General features: G+C 46.6%; 2 protein-coding genes and 1 long non-coding RNA gene across 3 annotated transcripts in view; all 3 read left to right on the top strand.

The window, feature by feature from the left end:
* The window catches only part of LOC119389213 (uncharacterized), a 38,668-nt gene extending 22,698 nt beyond the window's left edge, over nucleotides 1-15,970 (top strand). The window contains exons 2-3 of the long non-coding RNA XR_007415625.1: nucleotides 13,698-13,783; nucleotides 15,946-15,970. This is a non-coding gene — a long non-coding RNA (uncharacterized LOC119389213). The remainder of the gene's footprint in view (nucleotides 1-13,697; nucleotides 13,784-15,945) is intronic.
* Nucleotides 15,971-16,258: 288 nt separating this feature from the next.
* On the top strand, nucleotides 16,259-19,833 carry LOC125756252 (uncharacterized). Its single transcript, XM_049415448.1, has 3 exons — nucleotides 16,259-16,285; nucleotides 18,821-19,213; nucleotides 19,789-19,833. The coding sequence occupies exons 1-3, from the start codon at nucleotides 16,259-16,261 to the stop codon at nucleotides 19,831-19,833; spliced, it is 465 nt and encodes a 154-aa protein (XP_049271405.1).
* A 913-nt stretch (nucleotides 19,834-20,746) lies between these two features.
* On the top strand, nucleotides 20,747-21,310 carry LOC125758375 (uncharacterized). Its single transcript, XM_049415487.1, has one exon. It carries the CDS (start codon nucleotides 20,747-20,749, stop codon nucleotides 21,260-21,262), a length of 516 nt encoding a protein of 171 aa, XP_049271444.1. The 3' UTR covers nucleotides 21,263-21,310.
* Nucleotides 21,311-23,751: the final 2,441 nt, after the last annotated feature.

A 23,751-nucleotide genomic window follows, 5' to 3' on the forward strand; every position in this document is an offset into this window, starting at 1 on the left:
GATGGTATTCAATGATCCCTGTGATCAGACGGTGTCAATACAGGGCCAAGAAATACCGAGGGTAAGCGAATACAAGTACCTCAGAGTATGGGTAAATGAGGGTGACAGGTACATGGAGCTACAGGAAAAAGCCTCGGCAGCAAATGGAAAGAGGAATGCTGCAATAATGAAGCACAGAGTGTTTTGGGGATACTATAGGTACGAGGTGCTTCATGGTCTGTGCAAAGGTATAATGGTTCCGGGGCTTACTTTTAGGAACTCAGTGGTGTGCATGAGGTCGGAGGTGCAATCAGGAATGGATGTAAATCAAAGGACTGTGGGACGCGTCGCGTTGGGTGCTCACGGGAAGACGACAAATGAGGCTGTAAAGGGCGATATGGGATGGGCAGGTTTTGAGGCGAGGGAGGCTCAGAGCAAAATAAGGTTCGAAGAAAGGCTAAGGAATATGAAGGAGAGTAGATGGGCAGAGAAGGTGTTCCGTTATTTGTATAGGAAGAGCGTGGACACACAGTGGAGAAAAAGAACTAGGAGGCTCACTAGTAAATATACGGCTGGTAGTGTAAGCAATATGTCAACAAAGAGCGTTAAGCGAAAAGTCAGAGCGGCGGAGAGGATTTACTGGACGGCAGCTACAGAGAAAAAAAGCGGCTCTCAGTAACTACCGAAAGGGCAAAAACGAAATAAGGAGGGAGGGATTAAACGATAACTTCGAGGGGAAGCGCTTTACTGTTTGAAGCAAGGTCGGGTTGCCTTAGAACATGTAGTTATAAAGCGGGATTCAGTAAAAAAGAAGAACAATGCACATGCTGTGGGGAAGATAAGGAAACGGCGGAGCATGTTCTGATTGAATGTGGAGATAGCCACCCAGGTGTACGTTTGGGCACGCGCCTACATGACACCTTGGGTTTTAGAGACAATGGAAAACTGGACACACCCGCGATTGAAATAAGTAAGAGACGGTTAGAGTATTGGTGGCAGAAAATTAGAGAGAAAGGACAAAAATAAACATTGGAAAAAATAAGGTCATTCTGCCGTAAAAGGCCGAGAGCTGGGCTGAGAATTTACGTTTTTTTTTTCCTGTAGTAAGACAGATTTAATCGAGGTAGAGGCATTAGGCCAACATTAAAAAAAAAAAAAGTTCTTTATTCTATTTTTCGAGCCTGGTGGCACACTTGTCACCGACCCGTTATGAAGGGGACGCTCATAGCATCCATCCTCGCGCGTGATTACACTAAAAGCTTCTTCAGCGCGGGCTGGAACGAAAGAGAGTGAAAGCGCTTAAAGCGTGCGACAAATCCCTGTAGCTCCGCTCGTACACTCTTAATCGGGTCCTGGTTAAATGCCGGCTATATCCAGGAAACCCGAAGAAAAATGTCCCGTTTCCTGGCTATATCTAGCACCTTAAGCTGGACCTGATTAAGAGCGTACTTGACGGTTCCTAAAATTTTTTGTGGCAGTCGTTTCGCGAGAGAATAAACTCCTTGAATGAAGTCATTCGATGATTACTTGAAAAAAGTGTTGCATGGCCCCTTCAACAGCCCCAATTGCGGTTAGGTCATCGACAGGGCTACTGGTGTCCACAAATGCGCCTTGTAAACAAAATAAATTATACTAGCTCGAAGCAGACAAATCGCTTATAGGCAAGCTTATAAAGCAGGCATCGTTTTGAAGAATTTGTCTGCTCTCAATGAATGGCACCACGAGGGGAAGAAAACGCAACAGGCGACTCTTCAAAGAAACTGCGATATGTCCTCTAAAGCAGCGTAGACTGGCGCGACAAACTTAAACCCGAATAAAAACCTTATAAGTATACTGTATTATAATCAAAAGAAAGGCGGTAGACCAACTTAACATCCTTGTAAAAGGAAGAAGACGTTACAAACTACCGTAAAGAACAATTCTTTCGCTGCAATACAGCCAACAAAACACGACTGGGGGTATGTGCAACGTTGACCGAAGGTGCTTGCAAAGTTGGAACAGAGTACACGTTGCATCTATACTACATAAGATATATATGAAATATAAGAAAAAACAATGAGTGTCCCTATATTCTTGCCTCATGCAGCATCGTTAACCACTGGATCTGCCTCCATAAGCGTTCCTAAAGTATGTAGGCCCGCGTTCTCAGACACTGACAAGCTCGCCCTATATTGGAGTGCACCTCTCTACCACAGCCTTTCTAAGAAGCACAATACAATAGTAACCCAGTGCCATAGGGTTGCGTGCGAACCAGCTTACACGACAAGACAGGGTACAACAACGGAACGGCGTAATAGGATATAGTTCGCTGCAGGAAAAAAAAATGCAAAAGGCATCAACCGTGCGAACATTGAATCATTCATGCCGCGATACGGAGGAAAGCCGTTACGCAGCTGCTCCTTCGTCATGCGACGCGGGGAAGAGATTATTTGGCCTTCGGTGAGTGATGGCTTTCGCGATGTGCGAGCTTCCTTCCCCGCTGAATAGAAAAAAAAAAGAACAATTCCGAGATCAGCGACACTTTTCCGCCTTTATAATGACACGCCGCAACTTCCGGTAGCCGACTCGACACCGTTTCATTTATTATGGCGCCAAATACGGACGCCGGCGGTGAGTGCGTGCTCCTCCGTGCCTCGTATAGATGGGGCCACGCCGAGAAAGGAGAAAGAGGGAACGCCCAGAAAAGGGGTTCAGAGATGCACCCGTTCCTGAAGTTCCGAGCCGCGAAGGCGACGACAGAAAAGGAAAATAATATTAATAAAATAAAATAAAGCGCAACGCAGAAGTATAGCGTATAATTGAGAAGAGTTCTGCATTCCCCTCGCATCTTTCTCGCCTAGCGCACAAGCGCCCGACGCTGGAAGCCGCATTCCCGAGTTTGTCGAACCGGGCATCAAAATAGGACCGACCCAGTTCTGGCGGCGCGGGCTGGGCTGGGCTGAACGTTTGCTCGAAGGCAGCAACCGACGACGCCGAAACGACAGTCGGCGACCAAACGAACGAACGCGCTCTCCGCACCCTCCGACGACCCGGTCGGCGGCCTTACCCGCAACGTGCGTTTCTGGGCGCCTTTTTTTTTTTTTTTTTTTTCGCGCTCTCATCGCGAGCGCAAGAGAGCGGCGCCGAGGACCCCTCGCGCGACGCTGCGCGTACACACGCCGTTTGTAGGCCACGCCGGAGGAGAAGCGCGCGCCGGACAAACGCGGCGTCTTCTTTTTCTTTTTCCAGACACCGGCCGACCGACGCGCGGAGGCCGGTGTGAGCTTGTTCTCGGCCAAGACGGCCACCGCGAAGACCTCCGGCAGTTGCAGCCTCCGCGCCCACGTGGTGAGTCCGAGGGGAAGCGAGCCCCGGGTGGCCAGGCCAGGTGGGTTCCGGCGTCCGCCTCAGTTCTTTCTTTTCTTTTTTTTTCGCGTTTGAAGGTGTTATTGAAAAGCCCGCGGTGCGGCGAGCCCACTGCGATCCATACCTATTGAAAGGCGCAGTCTAAATATGACCTCGGCAAGCGTTGACGTTCGATTTTAAAAACTCGCCTGCGCTTAAACATTCTTAGCTATATGGTAGACCAGCTGTTTATGCATGTCTCTATGGTAACGGCGCACAAAAGTATCTTAACACGGACCGACAGAATGATATCTACTGTGTCCGTGTTGAGAGGTTTTGGTGAACCGTCGTCATATGGATTCCGAGGTGTGTCGGATGTGAGTCCCTCACGTTTTCTCATACCGTAGCTTCAAGTGCTGGCTGATATTTTAGTGGATAGCACGTATATTTCTATAAAAATTAGTGCGCATTTTGCTTAACCGACGAAAAAAAAAATGCCCACTACCTTACGCTTACGTACTTATCTTTAACAGTGGATCACTCTGTAGCTTGTTGTGAAGCGCTTTTCTACGTTAAAATAACGCATGCGAAGTGAGCCACGAAGTCGTACTAATTAACGGCGATTGTACGCTTCGCTTCGTGTTGTTCGTTGTCGTGGTCCCAATACGCGCCGTGTATACGCGTTCAACTGTCAACGCACCTCTTCGAGTATCAGTCTCAAAACAATATAGAGGAAGCTTCTCTCTTTTCATTGCTCGTTGTGGAGAACTCAAAAGGTGTGCTAATCTCAATTACCACGCCTCTTGAATGACCTTTCAAAGGTGCCTGCATGCTCCACACCTGGTATCTTATATGCGAGCTCATTCTCATAAGCTCGTCTCTTTCTCATAAGCTCGTTTTGTTCTAAATAGCTCCGACAGGTTGGCCAAAAATTATGGTTCACATTATTTCATACATAGCTGACCCACCAACGGTGTAACAAAACGCTAGTGTGATTTTATATTTGTTTCTTCATGTGCGCCTGAACAGCGTCCGACTGATGACTTTGCGAGCGCATTTCTGATGCTTGTTGCAAAGTGTCGGCATGTTCTGAAGTGAATAGCAGAGAAATGATTCCTTTTTTTTTTTCCACCTTGCTTTCCACGAAATGTTTTGACAAAATAAAGGAAGACATTGGGGAGGGTATAGCCAATAGCTTTCGTTAGGTTGTTGGTCATTTAGACACATATATGTTTCCACCTGCAACGTCTTTTGCTCGCCTTGAAATGCTCATGATATCATGTTGTCGAGAAGAAAAGCGCATTAGCCTGGCGAAACAAGTTATTGGTTCCCACGCTATGTTAAGTTCAACGCGTATGGTATACTCCGTGAAAAATTTATATATGTATTCGTGTGATAAAAAATAAGATTCAAATATTTGATAAAATTAGGCAGTGACAAGCACCTGAAATCCAGCGCTGTTATGCGGCCACGAGGTCACACTAGGATACGACGATTCTCAATATCAACCCGCTAATCAAATGAAATCGATTAATGAACATTTTAGCGACTGCAGTAAAGGGGCATGCTTGTAATATACAAATTCAGAGGCAGTCGTATTCCAACAGAACTGCGTTCGGTAGAATTCTCGTAGCGCGCCCATCTTCTGAGACATGTGCCCGCATATTTTCATCTGACGTCGTAATCATAGCAATAATTGCTGGGGTTTTACATCCCAGAACCATGATGTGATCATGAGAGGTGCAGTAATGCAGCGCTCCGGAAATTTCGACCACCTGGTGTCTTTAACGGGCGCCTAAACCTAAGTAGACGGGCCTCTTGCATTTCGCCTCCATCGAAATGCGGCCGCCGCGGCAGGGATTCGATCCCGTGACCTTCGGGTCAGCAGTCGAGCTTCATATATCCCACGTCGTACCACACATGCAAAACTGTGACGGTTAGTTGGCAAAGCTTCCGCCCGGTGTGATGAGGCTGTTGCGTGAGGTATGACGACGGGGCACCGCCACATGTGAACACTGTAAACGACGTCTTCAGTTTGCGTACTTAAATAACGCCCGAACTTTTTCCCGGCAAAACGGGATATTGGAGAACCGGGAATCGCTCGTAAAAGGCGTAACCACAGAGTCCCTGCTTGATTTTACCAGTTGATAGCGAAAGGAGAGCAGTTACCAGCTTTACCTATATTATATGCCTCTCCCCCATCGTCAGACAACGCCAGGCGCAACGGCCGTGTCATGCCGATCCTGTCGGTCTTGCACGCTCAATACGAATCGAGCTGAAAATTCGCAGGTTGATATCTCGGAAACGAGGGCACGCTAGAATAATCCTCTTAAAATGGAATTGCGTAGGAATACAGCTGCCTCTAAGTTTCCAAACAAAGCAAACGCGCCCGCTTATGCGGCGGTCACTGGAAAGTTTATTAATTGGTTGCGATTACTTAGGCGAATGACGGTGACAACTAAAATCTCCCCCTTGTGTACCCTTGGCCGCATAACTCCTGTGCAGAGGTAGACTTTACGCGCCTTTCGGTTTTAGTATTAAGAGAGCAGTGAAGAAGAATTTTGATCACTATATAAATCGATACATAACCGTATCATCGTGTTGTAAACATGCGTAAGAAGAATAAAGCTAGGTGCCTTCTCGCAGCAGGACGAAGTAACAACAGCGGTATAGTGGCGGCCAAGTGAAGACCAACCTTGCGCACTGCTTTTAAACACACGACCTAGCAATCCTATTCGCTAGGTCATGTGAAACGGTACATTGCAACAGAGCTGCTGACAGCGTCCTTGACGCGTGACAGTTGCATGGATGCCTTTTTCGCACGGATGTCTATCTGCTTGGTTCTGTCGTTAGTCATGTATAAGCACTAGGAACACTATACGGCGTTGGCAATGCTTTCGCAGCAAGTATATAAAGAAATGTGTCCGAAAATCCTGAAAAATAAGGCAAATGACATATTTACTCGCTGCCTTCATAATTACTTTTTCTGTAGCGGCAGACGTCTTAAGATGACAAGACACATCAATAACGGCAGTAATTAAAGAAATTAAATTATTTAAAATTTTCAATTAGCGGATTCAGGCGGTCGGGTAAAATGGGAGTACCACAGCCTTTCCTGCGAAGAGCCCTTTAAGGCTTTTGAAATTTATAGAAAGCGGCTGCTGGTAATTTTAACAGCAGAGCGTAGAAAGATGACTCATTTCCGCCGTCGAAACAGAAACCAAAGTGCGGAAGAGCGCAGCTGCCACATTTTACGAGACGCCCAGAAGAAGCGAGCGTCGTTATGTCGACCATAGATGGACCTCGCTTCGTGTGTATGCGGGCTGCGCTTGGGATTATAGCACGTACGTTAACGAATGTAGAAGAACTAACACCGCTGTATTCGTGTCCTGAACAGTGGCGTCATTCTGGTCGTCTGCTAGTTGCGCTCAATGGCGCTTCGGTTTCGGTTGCGCCGGTGAATCTGGTCGAATTTCATTGCTCCGAAAAAATGACCAGATACCGCTCTTTCGAAATCTCAAACCAGCAGGGAAGACTTCAATTCGCCCGTTCGACCCGACCGCGTGTCTCCACTGATTAAAAAGTGAATTAATTTAATTTCTTCAACTACTGTCGTAATTGATGTCTCCAGTCATCTTAATGTGCTTTCAGCTGCAGAAGAAGTAATTATGAAGGCAGCAAGTACATATTCCACTTCCCTTATTTTTTACGCTTTTTCGGGTACATTTTTCGAAACGTCCTGCACAGGGCGTTGAAGCTATTTTTAGCCATGGTTTTATTTTTTGTTATTGTTATTGAAATGCGTCTTTAGAGGAGTACCGGCTACTCCGAGTTGCTCAGTAAATGATATAGAAAGAAAGAAAAATGTCACAATATATGGCACCCAGAGGAACACTAGATGAGTAACACAACAAAATCCAACAGTTGATAAATCACAAAGCTTTGTGCACGAGTGCTGTTATAAAAAAGTACGCATATTGATATAAAAAGTCAAATAATTTTTATGGTCTAATGGCCTATAATGCACAGCAGAACACGCAATACAAAAAATACACAGAAGGTAAAACGCGTGAACATGACATAACGCAATTTTTCTTCAAAACAAAACATCTACATTACTCGATTCGCTTTTAGGATAAATTAAAATTTAATATTTTCATAAAATACTTGTCTTTTCTGAACAGCTTTTCTGAAGGTCCATGTTGGCAGTAGACCAAGTAGTTTTTTAGGGTGAATGGCCTTCTATCTAAATGTAACCATTCTTCTCAAAATATACTTCGTGGTGAGTCATGTTTCGTTCACTCAAGGAGGAGTTGATGTACATCTTCGTCTGGGCGGACACAAGAACGCTGCAGACTAAAAGCATGTTTTATCCTCTATATATGAAGTATCGCGTGGATGCTGTATTCAAAGCAGCAGGTGTCGCAATGATGTTTCAAACTTTCTTTTTCTTTTTTTCGTTGATATTCGACAGGGCTGATAGTTGTATATCTAGGTCTGTAAAGAATAACTCCGAACTCTTAAATTGTTGATCAAACCAGATGCTTTTACTGAGACACCGTACATATGTTTACTAACTCTCGTGTCTTAAAATTAAGCTTGGCTAAGCGTAGCTGGGACACATATAGTGCTAACTGGGAGTGATATCAAAACAGCTCTCGCGGTGAAATGAAACTATAAAATAAAAGTGGTCTCGTTCGACATGCGCGGACCAGTTTCGTTATCTTGGTAAAAAGGTAGGCGTCTTCCGGCTTCTGTTCCTGGTGCATAGTCAGAGGATATGTCGTAGGTCGCAGTAATCCCTCCTTTTTTTTCGGCAAGCATCACACACAAACCAGCGGAGCACTGCATGTCTAGACTACGCATCTCCTCCCTTTCTAAAGTGCAGCCTCGAAAGATACCTGGTTTTCTTCGGTATTACGTCAAACCATCTTGATTGTATATAGAGGGCAGCGAATGAAACGGAAGAAGAACAAAACTATCTTCATCGCACGTCCCCAACACCGACACAGTTTTACAATATCTATTACGAACAGGCGCACTTTGTTCTGCCCCAACCTACTCTTAGAAACAGCGAGGTAATGCTATTACACCAGTGCCATCTTTTTGGGAACCTTTTTATTTCTTCCGTCCATTGTGTTGCATCATACCGACTTCTGCTTTGTCGAAAAAAAAAGAAAGAAAACACAGCCACTGGCGCGTTTCCTTGTGCACGGAAATAGGGCGCCCCGTAATAGACTATCGGCCGACAAAAAAAGAAAAAGTAAGTCAGGAAAGGCACACGGCGGTTATGCACGACTTTCCGAGCGTCCTCGAGGCGCGGTGCATTGCATAGCGTTCGCCACCACCCAGAAAAAAATTTACGCGACCAATAAATGCCGGGGCCAGAAGGGGGGGGGGGGTAGTGATTTGGGGAGAGGGTAGGGAGGAGAGCATGCAGCAAAGAAGGGAGCCCCAGGTGCCAATACGCTTCGACTAAGGTAATTGCTTCAGTTAAACGAAAAAATCGGCTTGTTAAGTGGCATTCCTTCAGTGAATCCTCTGGACCGGTAACCAAAGACACACAAACACACAAAAAAGGAATTTACGTATTATTGCATGCAATTCGAGCCACTTGTGATTTCACCTGATTGTAGAATATGGGGAAGATAGCCCACAACTCAATACCTGCAGCGTGGGCCTATGTCAGTTTCTCTGGAATTCCCACGGGCCGCATTTTAGTAAAAAAAGCATTTCATGTTTTTCCAGCGGAGATGACTGTATATGCTATCATCGCAATCGTTGTTGACTTTGAGGACGTCTTGTAACGAAAGCCGTAAAAGGCTTCAGAGCCGTAAAACAAGGTGTGCCCGCAGACGCAATGCCTCCGACGAGGGAAGCAAGTTTCGTAGCATCGTGAACTCTGTTCGCGTATTTGTTCACATCAAAGATTTTATAAAATCTATGGAAACGCTTCTACGTGCCTCTGAGCTCCAGCGAAGTTTCACTATGGGGGTTTTGTCTTAGGTGTCATTAAGAAAAAATCTTAAAAACATGGTCACTATATGTTTGTCATCTTCGAGTAAACTCAGGCGCTGCTGGAAATGCGTCAAAAGATTCACGGGTGTTCGAAAGGTCAAAAAGGTCCAACGTTGTGCGTTTTCTTCTTTTTTTCTCTTCACAAATGCGATCATTGATGTTTCAATGCAAAAGTGTTACCTGAAACTAGAGCTCCGCGAAGAATAAAAGGAAAGGCCATGACCACTACAGAGAGTAAAACCTTGCGCCTTTTGTCGTTATAAGAGATGAAAAGTGACTTTCCCCGCTTAAATACCAAGTGCGTAGACAGGGGGGGGGGGGGGGAGTTCAACCCCCCCCTAAGATATTCAATTTTGCTTGCGTATATGTACACGAACACATACACACTCACGCACGAACATACATAAAGTATAGTTAAACGCCACCCCCCACCCCCCCCACCCCCACCCCGAAAAAATTTCTGGCTACGTCCCTGTTAAATACCGATGTTGCGAGTCCGCACTGCTTTGGCCTGCACTGATTTGTCACTTAGTTTTGTTTAAATATTTTCATAAATAGCGGCGTTAAAGTTTTTCAGATTTTCCAAACGGCATCGAGCCTGTGTTGATATAAGACTCAACAATTTATCGCGACTCAATATGTGAGCAAGTACTTGCGAACATTAATAATTGGCAAGCTCCTTAATAAAACAAACGTGCATTCGCAAGCGCTGCCGGCGGTCGCCGTCCAATCGGAACATGCAACAGGGAAAATCGGGTTCAATTACACGGACACTACTATGGTGTCGTCGCTGGTATACAGCTTGACGTGTGCGTTCGATTTACAACGAAAAACGAAAGATCGCACAGTTTCGTTCTTTTTCGCGTTCGCTTTAACTTAATCGAGACCACAAAAATGGCCGATTCGTCACGTGTGTCGGTCGTGTTTTGCGAAGGAAAAAATGTTTTTTTTTTCTTGTTATATGACCATTGTACGAATTACAGCTCAGTGCACCATCGAATACGCAAGAAAAAGGAGTCATTTTACTCTTTCTGGTGACTCCTAATTTGTCCCATAATAGCCTCTCTAAAAAACTACGCGTGAAATCTTTTTCGCGATCATTGTGCTCTCATCGGATAGCCGATGGGAAGAGATTTCACGCGTATCTTCATATACAGTCATATATGTGGCAAATATGGACTCACCAGAAAGAGTAACAAGTACTCTTTGTTTTTTCTTATAGTGAAGAAATTATCCGCGCAGCTAGTGTGCCATTAAAAATCCCATTCCGAGCTGTATAGGCTACGCAGCCCTGGCCTATGGCGACGATACCATTCAGTATATTTCAACAGCGCGCATAGCGTATCGCTTGCCGCACCGTTTGCCGTAACGCCGCGAACTTTCCGGGGAGAGAATTGTCGTTTAAGAAATTATAATAAAATAATAAATTAAAGGAAGTTTTCGCAGATCAATGTCGCTTACACAAGTTATGTGTAGATAAAAGGCAGCGAAAACAAATCAGCGAGTTTTTACACCCTTTTTGAAACACCCTACTATCTCATGGCCTCGATTGCATGCAGTAGCAATTGGTGAAAACTTGTTCAAGCGCGGTTCTGACAGCCTGTTCTTTAGCGGCGGCTTCAGCGCCAGAGCCGTTGGGGCACAACATTGTCAGGCTTTGCCGCCACAGCCATTAAACTTCATTGCTAACCTCCCCCTAAACGTGTCGCTGTAAGAAAGAAAAAAAAAGCTTCTATAGCTTTATTTGCGAATATAGGTTGTATATGTGCCGCTGGAGACGCCATATCCCAAAGAGTGGTTTTATCGCCGGTTGTTCTATAGAGTTAGCAGAAGCAGGGGTAGGTAGATTCCAGAATCCATCTATGAGCTCCAATACTTCCTATTGCTGTAATTAAGTTCGGCATAAAAAAGTAGGTCTTTGAATTTTCCGCTCCCGTTATGTACGACGTCGCGAACGAAAGCATTTGGTACAGGGGTGATAAAGAGAAAACGGGATTATCGCCAAGCACGAGGATATTTCCTATTAACTGGTACGGCAAACTTGGACGCACTGCGTTCGAGGAGGCAAAAGAAAAAAAAAGGCACGCGCAGGTTCAAAAACTGAGTCTCCATGGGAACGCAAAGAGGTGCCGGCAACAAATTTCCATGATATTGGAAGATATTGGAATGACAAAGTGATAACAGCGGTAAAGCAGTCATGGGCGCCCGTTGAAATATTGAGACATAAACGTGATCTCATTCTTTCTACTGAACCAGTAACTCAAAGATGACAGCGTTACGACTTGTAACAACAGCTACGAGGACGTACTCACCTGTTCACTGCCGTAGTCGAACCGAAGCAAGGTGTGGGACCGAGCTAGTTGTTATTCCTTGACAATGAACACAGCGCGACAATTGTTTCTTACCTTTCTAACAGTCTTTTTTTTTCCAGTCATTTCCGTCATTTCTCCGCTGTCGCGCTGTGATCATCATCATCGATGATCAGCATGAAAAAAGACACTGGACAAATATAGCTTTGCGGCTCGTAAAGGTTTGAATTTCCTGCATGTCCCAGCAGCCCTCAGTGAATAGAACGAGACTATAGTTGGTCACAACCTAAGATGAAATACACGCGCCGCCCCCAGAACTGCGACGCGCCCGCCACCATTAATGTGCGCAAGTATTTTTTTTCGCTGAAAATAGTAGGCATAATTAAAATTTAGTCGTCCCTACTTAAAATATTATCTTTCCCCGACTAGTGCTGTCGGAATTTTAGGTGAAATTTGTCAGAAAGATTTTTTTTTACCGAAAGCGAGCCGCACGCACATGTGTCTTTATGGAAAAATCACCTACCTGCAATACGTAAAAGGTGCTTGACGTCACGAAAATGAGCAAATACAATTGGTTGGAACATCTATGCAAATATCCTCTGGGTGAGACATTTAACCTTAGGTTGTTCACATTCGACTTTCATGTTTCGGGCGTCGATCTTGTTAAGCTGGCCGTCCTATATACAGTAAAACCTCGGTGATACGATCACGGCTCGTACGATTTTCTGGGTGATACGAATTTTTCTGTGGTCCCGGCCAAGGCCCATTAGCCTGCAATGTATTTGAGTACGGTTGTTGCGAACCGATTTGCACCCCGCAACGTTTGATACGACAACAGGGTAGCTGCTTGGGCTGGTTGGTACTGCATTCTTTAAAGGAACCCTTTTTTGTGCGCAAAACGTTTGAGGAAAAAACTGGAGTGCGCTCTGTCCTATCTCCAGTTTTTTCCTCAAACGTTTTGCGCACAAAAAAGGGTTCCTTTAAAGAGTTTGATACGAACGTACGCAGCGCACAGGTACGAACAGGTGCGGCCCGCGCTGTCGCGGAAGACGCGGCAGTCACGCGCGGGCGCGGGCAGGCGCGACCATCAACGTTGCGTCGTTGCCTCCGAGATAGTGCGCGCGAATATTGGAGGCCTTTAGGCGCCTTCGCGTTTAGGTTACAGATGACGTTGTCGTCGCGCTTTCTTTTTTTTTTTTCGACGCGTTGACGCGTGCTCCTGTGCTGGAGGCAGCAGCGTCTTTGTACTGTGTTAACACGTGCCTGCCACGTCGATGCAAGCCATGTCCCCGCAATCAGACGTGCTATGAAACAAGACTGAAACTTGGGCTGCGCGTCCGCCATGAAGTCCCACTAAAGGTGGACGAAGACCCCAAGAGACGAAGCGGACGCTCTTGAAGGAGCTTGGCCTCCATCTATCGTGTGCAAAGCGCTTCTTAAGTCACTTTCGCCGCAGTACTTTGGTGTCATGCAGAAAAGCGTAGTAAGATCAGGAAGGGGCTACTAGCGGTCTCGGGGCACAACACATCTGGTTCATTAATTACACACGCGCGCGTGCACCTTATATACGAGTACAAGTATGATAGTTGTCGTTTAAAAACTTTACTGGCAACCATTCAGAGCTGTTCATGACGTCGCTGCGGCCCTGAAAAACACTGAATCAAAAGGTATGCCAACTTTCTTTTGTCGCATACTAATTTTATATGTTTTCTGGTGATACGAATTTCAGATGATACGAATATTTTTGGTAGCCCAGCGAGATTCGTATCACCGAGGTTTCACTGTATGTGTTCCTTTATTGGTCATACGTGTTCATTGCAGCCTTTTCTCTTTGCGAGATAAGTATTCATAATTGCAGACACTAATGCCAATATGCCGCCCTGCATCCAGATAAACCGTTGCCATGGCGGCTACGTATGCCAGCATGCTCAAGTTCTGCCTACTAACAGCCATTCTTATTGCTGGATCGAGGTCGGGTAAGTGCTCTCCACGTTCCGTTTCCGCCGCCGTGATCATTATTATTTGTCTCGCACCTTCACTCGTCTGCAGAAGAATCGGACAAAGAAGACGCAAGTGCCCACAAGTACAACATTCGCCTGGCCAACGGGACCAGCTTCGAAATTACCACGCATGGCTTTCAAGAGTTCTCAAAGGTACCGTAGCTGCTCTCGAAGCTTGGCGCTCTGTAGGTGACGCCAAGCGTATACGTGTCTCACAGGTTCAGTACGTGTAGCTCATGAAACGATGCATCCAACAGACAGTCATTTAGCTTTAGATAGAACTCCAGAAAAAAAAAGCATAATTTCTGTAGATTGCGCAATCGCGTAATAGTCGACTGCCACACCGATTTTGTTGTTTCTTAACAATTTTCCTTTTTTCTCTCGTGTGGTCATTTTGTGTCAATCAATTTAACCATAACCCGTTGTCATGATTATTGAATTCCTTGCAGGCGCATGCGTAGTTGAAGTCTGTATTGAGTCGTGTCGGCAGTAAATTTTCCATTTTATTGTCAGCGCTTGTGATGTCTGTACCTCTTCCTTCGTCTTCGTTTTCAGCGCGCAGTTATTATTGGCAGTAAACCAACGGACGCATGCATTTCGCCTACGGTTCATAACAGAGGCTTGTCGAATGATAACAAAATCCTCTTCTGTGTCGTCACAGTTCTATTTTTGCCTGCAGAGGCTGTTTCCACTCATATTTCGTTTTACGCGAAATTATCATTCCAGAGAAGTAGGCCGCAGTTCGTAATTTGTTTGGTGGGGTCCTGATAGAAGAGTCGCTTAAAGTATTCACAAAGTGAACAGATCAGTTAAAAGTAATGCCACCTGAAGATGTTAGCTACTGCTATACGTGAGATATGAAGTTTTGAAAGGGCCTCCATTCTCTTTGTCTCTCGTTCGTCATACCGTTGACCATTTTGCGGCTTTGACCAAGTGCGGCCATTTCTTTACATGGAACAGGGCCATTTCCAATATAAGTTTCGGTTGATACATGCAAAAAACGACGTTAAACCTGGTATTATAACGGGTAAACTCTTGACGTCTGTCCAGTGATGCGCTTGTTCGAAGTCTTATCCGTATCTCTGCCGCCGCTGCTAGGACGCGACTCATTGGCATCTTCAAAGAGTCATCCTCAGTGCCTCACGTAGCAGACGAAACACCTGCAGCATTAAAACTCTTCAGTGATAACGTCCGAAGGGTCTGCACAATGTACCACGCGAAACCTAGCTGTTCACACTTTGTTCCTCAATCCAGGAAAGGGGCGCGGCCCTTAGTTGACTATGTGACGTACTTGCTCAGTTCAGTTTATTGCTTTAAAGCAGGGTTGCCGTTGGACAGATTTGAAAAAGAGCCAAAACTCAAGCTGAAAGTACCCAAAGTAGCCACCTCAGTTAATCTTAGCGCCACATTTATAGCCAAATAGAACAAAAGCGATATTATGAATAGAGTTTTTATTATCGAACAATAAACAATATAATTTTGCATAAGTCAGAACGTAGAATAAAGAGCACAATATATTTTCCCTCTTGCTTGGCCACAGGCAAGTTGCAAATAAATTGATAAATTATTTTAAGTTCAGGTCGCCTGCAGTCTGTTTGTCTACAATAGGGAGAGTTCTTGCCAAAGTAATCTTGGGCCAACGACTCAGTCGGAACATTAAAAAAGCTGAAGCTGTTTTTCCTTGAAGCCGTAGAACGAAGTACAAGGCCGGCTTCAAGTAGTGAAATCTGGTTGAAGATGAACAGCCATTTTGTTGCGTATAACTCTTTTTTGTCAAGTTCACACGCGAACAAGCGCTATGAATCAGCATTAAAAACTGGTGCGCAGCGTCAGCAGTGTGCTATAGCCACGCGCTTGCATGCGCGCAACTTCGTCACTGCAGCTTTAGTCCTGCCGCGTGTTGGGTACCTCGATGAGCAGCAGCCCGCTCGTGAGGGCAGGACATGCGCGCGCATCGGTTAACACGACAGAAAAGCTTGGAGACGACGGCTACGCTTTAGGGTTTCTTTCTAGTTTATCTTCAAATAATAAAAAAATGGCTCCAGTTTAGCAGTTAGAAGTAGCCAGAAAGTAGCCATAGAGCCAACATGAAATTTTCATCGCCAGACAGGGTTGTGAAGCAGCCAATTTGGCACAAATTAGCCACCAGCGGCCACCCGGCCTTAAAGGCCCACATTGTAAATGGAGAGAATGTGGACCTTTTAGGTTGGGGTTGCCGTTACTCTGTGAAATGCTTGCGTCACTCCAATACGAAGATCGTGAACATTCACTAACACGTTCTGTTTGCTTTTTTTTTTTCTCTCCTCTATACGCAGTGCCTACAGCGTGGAGCAACAAAGGTGAATAGCTGCTTCTATTGACGTGCTTCCAATTGAAGTTTCCGAGGCGCAATGGTATCAATGTATATGTCAACCTCTTTCTGCAGGGCAACAACTCCGTAGAAATTGTCAAGTTCAACAAGGTAAGCTTCGTTGATTTGCTTCTGCTGACAACAGGCTTGAAACTACATGCAATTTTACGTTTTAATGCCTTGCTCGCCCTCTTTAAAAGTGCGGTTCTGGAAGCTAGAGTGGGCAGCAAAAGTGTGAAGTGAAGCCTGCTTTAAATTTCGAAGCCTCTCGAAGGTACATGGCTGGCCCCCAACCCTTCGCTCCTGTATGCAGACACCATGTGGTCTGTACCTACATAATTTTTACAACAGAGCTCTTAAGCTCGAGGTTTGCCGCGTGTCGTAGATGGAAAATCATCATCATCATGAACAGGCACGTGCTCAATCACTGCCCAAGCACTCTGTACTGATGGTGAACAAGAGAAGCTGAAACGTGCGGCGCCTAATCGGTATTTGCGCGCCCCGCCACGGTGGTTTAGTGGTTATGGCACTCGACTGCTGACCCGAAGGTCGCGGGATCGAATCCCGGCCACGGCGGCTGCATGTTCGATGGAGGCGAAAATGTTTGAGGCCCGTGTACTCAGATTTAGGTGTACATTAAAGAACCCCAGGTGGTCTACATTTCCGAAGCCCTCCCCTACGGCGTCTCTCATGATCATATTGCGGTTTTGGGACGTTAAACCCGAGATATTATTATAATCGGTGTTTGCCTACCGTGGGTTCCCTTGTTAATTTTAAGCGGATCAATGTGGTGAGTAGTGGGATATGCCGAATTTCTGTGGCACATACGAGCTATAGGAGTTTGACAGCAGAGCTGTTAAGGTCGATGTCTACCGTGCGTCGTACATCGAAAATTACCATCATCAGGAACCGGCACGCGCTCGCTCTCTCCGTCCTCTTCTTCTTCGTTCCCGGAGCACGTGCATGAATTTGTCCGGCGTGGGATGTAGTAACTCTGATGGGTGAGAGAACGAGTACAGAGAGAGAGGGAGAGAGAAAGATAGAAAGAGAGAAATTCTTGGCGAGGCCAGATTCGACCCCGCATCCCTACCATCCGATGACGAGCGTCGTAACCACACAGCCATCCAGGCACGCTAGCAGAGCACAGCATAACCTTGTGTAGTATAGCATAGCAAGGAGGTGGCAAAGGGATGCGAGGGTGTGGAGGAGGGAAAGGAGGAGGGGAGAACGAGCATATACATAGAGAGAAACAGAAAGAGAAATAGGTGTAAAGAAAGGGAAGAAAAAGTGAACAAGAAGGCGAGAGAACGACTGCAGAGAGAGAGAGAGAAAGGGAAGACAGGCAGAAAAACATAGAAAGACAGAGAAACAAATAGACGTAGAGAGAAAGAAAAAGACACAGACTAAAAAAGGCAAAAAAGAGAGCATGCATAGCCATTCAAAGTATAGAATAGCAAGGGGTGGGAAAGACACAGGTCAGAGGGCAAAAGCCTAGCCAAACCAGGACCATCCAGGTGCCCACCAGCTCTTGTGTGACCATCGCTGCGCGACTCAGTGGAAGCTGCGCTATTTTTTTTTAGTGTTTTCGACGTTAACGGCTGTCATTGTAAACGTGCCCGTTATGCCAAGCGATAGAGGGTACGACGTTGGGCTGGGTGGTGTTGCATAGTTTGAAGTGAACGACAGCGCGTAAAACAAGGACGAAGAGAAGACGAACGACACCAGCGCTGATATAGGGGATGTTATTTTGTATAGTAATTATGACGTAAATGTGAAGAAAGTGGATGAAAAAGCTTGCCGCCGGCAGGGACCGAGTGACGCCAGCAGGCAGGAAAAGGATGTTCCACACTCGCCGTCATGGCTTATAGCGGCGCTTACTAACACTCCGAGGATTGAATGCACATATACTATACGCCATAAAGTGGACGGGAGAACGACCGCCGCCGTAGCTCAGCGGTATGGCATCGGACGCGTTATTTGAAGGTCGCAGGTTCGGTTCGTGGCGGTGGCAAGTTATCTCTTCGTCCACTCTACTTTCTTGATATTTACATCATAATTATTACAAAATAACACCCCCTATACATTCGCTGGGTTTCTTGCCTGTTGGTTCTAATTAATGTTGTGCCTAGCAAAGAAAAACGAGCCCTTAAAATGCCCCTTCTTTCGTTTATTCACCAGCGCGGATGTCTTTCGTGCTGTCATCGCCCTTGTTTTACGCGCTGTCGTTCACTTCAAACTATGCCAAGCGAGCTGAAAAAAAAAAAAAAAACGCGCTGCAATGATCTAAACAACATGCGCAATGAAATGGATTATTCAGGAGACTATACTTCAATACTAGCGCACGCGTACTGATTACGCCAACATTAATATGCCTTTTTACCTTGGAATCAGTTTGTAAGCTCTTCTATAGAAAGATACAATTTGGTGCTGTACCTGATGCGCTGAGATGTCAGATGTTCACTGGTTGGTTCACTGTGCAGAAATTTAAACAGTGAAATAGGCACCGTATAAATGTAATTTACAAACTTTGTCATAAAAAGTAACCACCATATAGTATAACACCACTTATTTTCCTTTTATGGGGCCGCCTGTGGGCGAAAGTGGCGCTTTCCAATTAACATCTACGTGCCTGTATTCCACGAAAGGGTATCTTCGAACGCTATTAATGCCGAAGGCCTTAAATGGTGCGGCTTCTGTGACTATAATAAAAACTAAAGAATAACATGCGACCTACTAAATTCAGCCTTCATTCTGCGCAAACTATACCAAGTTAGCTTCCCAACTCTGACCGATAGCCTAATCATCGTTCATGGCATCGCCTGTTATTGTTTCGATCGCAGTGCGCTAGGGACCTGTACGACCGCGTCCAGTCGAATATCACAGATCACCTGCGCATCAGAGACGTCGGTGAGCTGGGGCCTGCGTTGCGAAACCTGTCTTCGCTTCACCGGCTGAACGGCAACATCGTCAAGAACCTCGAAGCTTTGCAAAACAGCTTCCAGAGGCTGCGCCTGCCACCTTCCGGTGGCGCGTCAGGCATCGAACCCTTGCAGCGAACACTGCAGTCGGCCAGCGAAGCCTTCCGCAACATGTCCAAGTCGGTGACGTCGGGCGCCGCTCTGCAGACAGTGGTGCATAACTTCAACCGAACGTTGCAAACATTCAACAGCATCGCCACGGCAGGCGTGAATGCCATGACCCCCACGGCCAATCAGCTCGTGCATCGCTTCCAGGTTGGTGACACGAATGTTGTAATGCTGATCGGAGAGGTCATACGGATTTGCTGGCCGAAAGAAACACTTGCAGATACGATGAATCATAAACATCATAACATGATCACAAAGTGCGTGCATGTATGGGAATTGTTTCTGTATAACTTTTTGTTATGCGCTCACTATATGCGCCCGACGTCAGCAGTAATTTCTAGTTTGCAGAAATATGGGTATATATGGCAGATGTAACAAGCCTTGGAATCAAGCAAAATTTTAGCGAACGTCTTATAAAGAACTGTCTGCCATATGCAGCGTAGGGCCTGCTAACTAGGACCAATTTAATTTAAAAAAAAGTGCAACGAGGTACGAAGATGCGATCAATGGCATTGTATAGGCTCGTGCATACTGGCAAGCGGGTTTACTTATCACCGCTTAGATAAGTAGCCAATATATATTACTTAAACATTTAATTACTATCATAATTGCGGCAATTCCTACATGAAATTCTGTGTTGCATTTTCAAAAACTAGCGCCCAAAAGATGACGCGGCCCGCTACATGATTCCTGATTACTTTTTCTGCGTTTCGAGCTTGTAGGTGCAAAAGGCGATGAGACATGGAGACGAGTGCTTCGAGAGCTAGCTTCTCAACCTCGCAACAGCGAACGCTGCTGTCTCGCGTGCGCGACAGCAGCGCTCGCTCGCTTCGCGTCTTTGCCTTTTATGTGACAAATTGAAAACGCATAAACAAGCGTGTTATAAGTATTAACGAGGATGGATATACAAGAACTTACCTGAGAGTTACGCACTCGCATGATCCTTAGCATATAGCTATATAGCTATAGCTGCGGACGCAAAGCAGCGTGATGTAGTCGCTGCAGCTCGGATACATACCGGCAAACTAGAAAGGTTAGTGCTATTTAGCTTCAACAATTAGGTAGCACTTATTGCATTTTGCTTATTTCGAGCGGACAATAACGCTTTATTGCTTGCCGTTGTGCATCTATATATACTTGTGATGTATGGTTTCATACTTGCATTCCTCTTCCAAGCAAATTACCACTGTGGTATCATCTCACATTAATTAGATTCCTTTATCGCTTTCTCTTGCCGCACAAGTAATGTCAATATATTCAACGCTTCGATGAAAGTATTAGTCGTCAGGCAATCAGCTGCTTTCGTGAGCATAATTTGTGCATACGTATGCCTCACTATGGAAAAATTGGGGCTGAATTCAGCAGACTTCTTTTTCATAAATGCTCTTTTTTTTCTCGCGTTAGATTGCCGGCTTCGCTGTCCAGCATTGTGATCGGCTTAAATATTGTCTTGCGAACATTATTAGCTTAACCCGTTTTTGTGAATACGGGCCTGGTGCATAGTATAGGGTGCGAAGAAAGTGAATGCAAAATAGGAGGCGCAGTACACTGGAAAGGAAGGCGATAGCTAAGGTTGCTAAGTCCTGGAACATTGGATCTGTCGGTCTCTTCAAGCCTTCATCTTTCTTTGAGCTCCTGTCTCGCGTAGATTCCTGTTTTAGGGTTGATATAATCGACTTAATGCCTTCCCCTGGTCACACGCAGGAAGACTTGAAGAACATCCAAAACGTCACCCGGTCGTTGCCCAGGACTGACGTGGCGCGGCTCACGGAGCAGACGAGGGGCAACCTGACCTTGCTGGTGCGCAACCTGACCGGGGCTCTGCCTATGCTCATGCGAAGGATGGCCACACAGGGAGCCGAGAGCACGCGGCCACTGAGGGAATTTGTGACCGCGCTATCACACAATCTCAGGAATGCCTCGTTGGCTCTCTCAAACAGTGGAAACGCGAGTGGAAACTCCACTGGCAGCACCCTCCCAACGGCCAGTCACGACCTCCTGCAGGCGTACGACGGCTTCCAGTTGGCCGTCAACAACGGAATGCTCGCGATGTCCGACTTGGTGCGCGGATCGCTGAAGCTCGTCAACCCGGCCAACTGGCACGTTGGCCGCGTCGGGCTTGGCGCCGGAGATGGACAAACGCCACAAGCTGGCATCAACAAGTTCATCGGGCAGCTCTTCAGGAGGAGAGGCTAGGCGTGTGTAGCATAGTTTCAGGTGTTTACATTTTTTTCTCACGTGACGTAGGTGGGGACCACGAATTGCGAAGTCGAAGCCAGCTGCCATGCCCGGAATCATCAAGTTCATTCGCCAGCTTCGTCAGACAGAAGCTGACTTTGTGTTCGTACAGTTAATCTGTAGCCATTTCATCGGGAAGACACGTGTCGGTATACAGGGAGACGTAAACGCAACGATGTAGGCACCTAAACGCTGCCGTTGGGAAGAACTTGGGTGCGTGCGTTCCTTCTGGAGCTTTTGTGACAGGATGTACAGTGCTAACATTATCGACGGAGTATGTTCTTGTCGCTTGAGAGCGCACTTTTCGTTGCTTTTTTAATTTTATTATGTAAGTGAGGATTCTAATGAAAATTAATTGGGGACCAGAAATAAGGCGCCGAGGAATTTGAAAGATGCCTTTGTCAACGAACGTTTGTACGATATGTGAATACTCTCGAAACGAGTCTCCTCACGGTAGGTGCGGGCTCGACACCTGATAAAAGGCCATAATATCGGACAATTATTTGAGGGAAGTGCACTCGTTACCATAATAACATAAGCGTATGGGTGGCACTGCCAGCCACGGTACATTTGTTTAGTTTTATGCAAACACTCCCCAACACTAGAACGTCTTGCCTTATGGACATCTCTAAGACTAATTTCGGTCTCCAAGGCCAAGAAAAAGCTACATGTGCTTTTGCTACATGAAGCGCACTGGCGTACAACGCTTCATTTTGAATATATATATGTAAATAAACACTGAAGCACATAAACTATGCTCATATATGTAGGTTTATCTTCACGCAGACGGGATATATTTATGAGGTAAGTTTAGTCTAGTTCTGTATACATTTTGTCCCAGGGCGGATGAAGTTGCGTCCGCAAGCCTTCTGTTGCACGCCTGTACTTTTAGCAGTCTGCATATGCCAATAAGCGTGTTGAAGTGCGTCCCACATGGCGCATTATCCTAAGATTTTTCTGTTCTCGTGACGTTACGAAACATAGTAACACTTGTAAAGGCGTTTACTGACGGCTGGATTGACGGCGACGATGCACAACGGTCACGACGGAGCGCAGACTCTCACGAGCACGAGCACGAGGGGCGTGCTCCCCGAGAAGAGGCGAAGAGGGCGACCCACTAGAAGGCGCTGGAGAGGACGGCCCATTACAACGTTCCAATGCTTCTCTACAATTACCCCGGGTACGAAAAGGGAGCCGTCTGGCGACCTAGCAGCTGGTCACTATGAGCGGGTCATGGTAGGGCTTGAGGCGCTCCACGTTGACAATGTCGCGCCCTCGACGGCGCATGTCGGAAGATGGGTCGATGGGTTCAATCAGGTAGTTGACCGGGGATGTGCGTTCGACGACACGGTAGGGGCCTTCGTATTTGGGCAGCAGTTTGGAAGAGAGGCCAGTTGCAGTGGTAGGGACCGAGAGCCATACGAGTGATCCAGGTAGGTACGTGGGTGCAGAAGTGTTGGTCTCACCGCGGATGCTTTTCTGCCGCTCTTGGTCCTGCGTAGTAAAGGTCTTCGCAAGCTCGCGACACTCCTCGGCAAGTCTGGCTGTGGCAGAGATAGGCGCACACTCAGATCGATCCGGCTTGTATGGAAGGATTGTGTCGATTGTGTGCGACGGGTGCCTGCCGTACAATAGGAAAAATGGTGAGAAACCAGTGGTGCTTTGAGGGGCGGTATTATAGGCGTAGGTGACGAAAGGTAGAATGGAATCCCAACTTGTGTGATCGGCGGCGACATACATCGAGAGCATGTCGCCGAGCGTGCGGTTAAAGCGTTCCGTGAGCCCATTCGTCTGCGGGTGGTAAGCAGTAGTTTTGCGGTGAACAACGTTGCACTCTTTGAGGATGGCTTCGACGACTTCCGACAGGAAGACACGGCCTCGATCGCTGTGCAGCTCCTGGGGTGGACCGTGGCGCAGCATGAACCGGCGGAGCAAAAAGGAGGCTACATCGCGCGCTGTAGCCGCTGGGAGGGCGGCAGTTTCGGCGTATCGCGTAAGGTGGTCTACAGCGACGATGGCCCAGCGGTTACCAGCCGAAGTCAGAGGGAGTGGCCCATACAAATCGATGCCAACGCGCCCAAACGGCCGGTCAGGGCAAGGTAAAGGTTGCAGACCTGCTGGTGACTGGTGCGTTGAAGTTTTGCGGCGCTGACAATCGATGCAGGAGCGAACGAACTTCTGCACGTAGCGGTACATGCCTCGCCAAAAGTACCGTTGGCGAATGCGGTGGTATGTTTTCGATACCCCAGAGTGCGCACACTGCGGATCAGCGTGGAGCGATTCGCATATTTCAGAACGCAGACTGCGGGGTATTACTAGTAGCCACTGGCGGCCGTCGGCGTTGTAATTGCGTCGGTGGAGGAGGTCGTCGCGAATGGCGAAATGGTGGGCTTGACGACGCAACGCGCGAGTGGATGGTGTTGCCGAAGGATCAGTGAGCAAATCTA

The sequence above is a fragment of the Rhipicephalus sanguineus genome, chromosome 1, assembly GCF_013339695.2.
Source record: "Rhipicephalus sanguineus isolate Rsan-2018 chromosome 1, BIME_Rsan_1.4, whole genome shotgun sequence".
In the NCBI taxonomy this organism is placed as follows: Eukaryota; Metazoa; Arthropoda; class Arachnida; order Ixodida; family Ixodidae; genus Rhipicephalus; species Rhipicephalus sanguineus.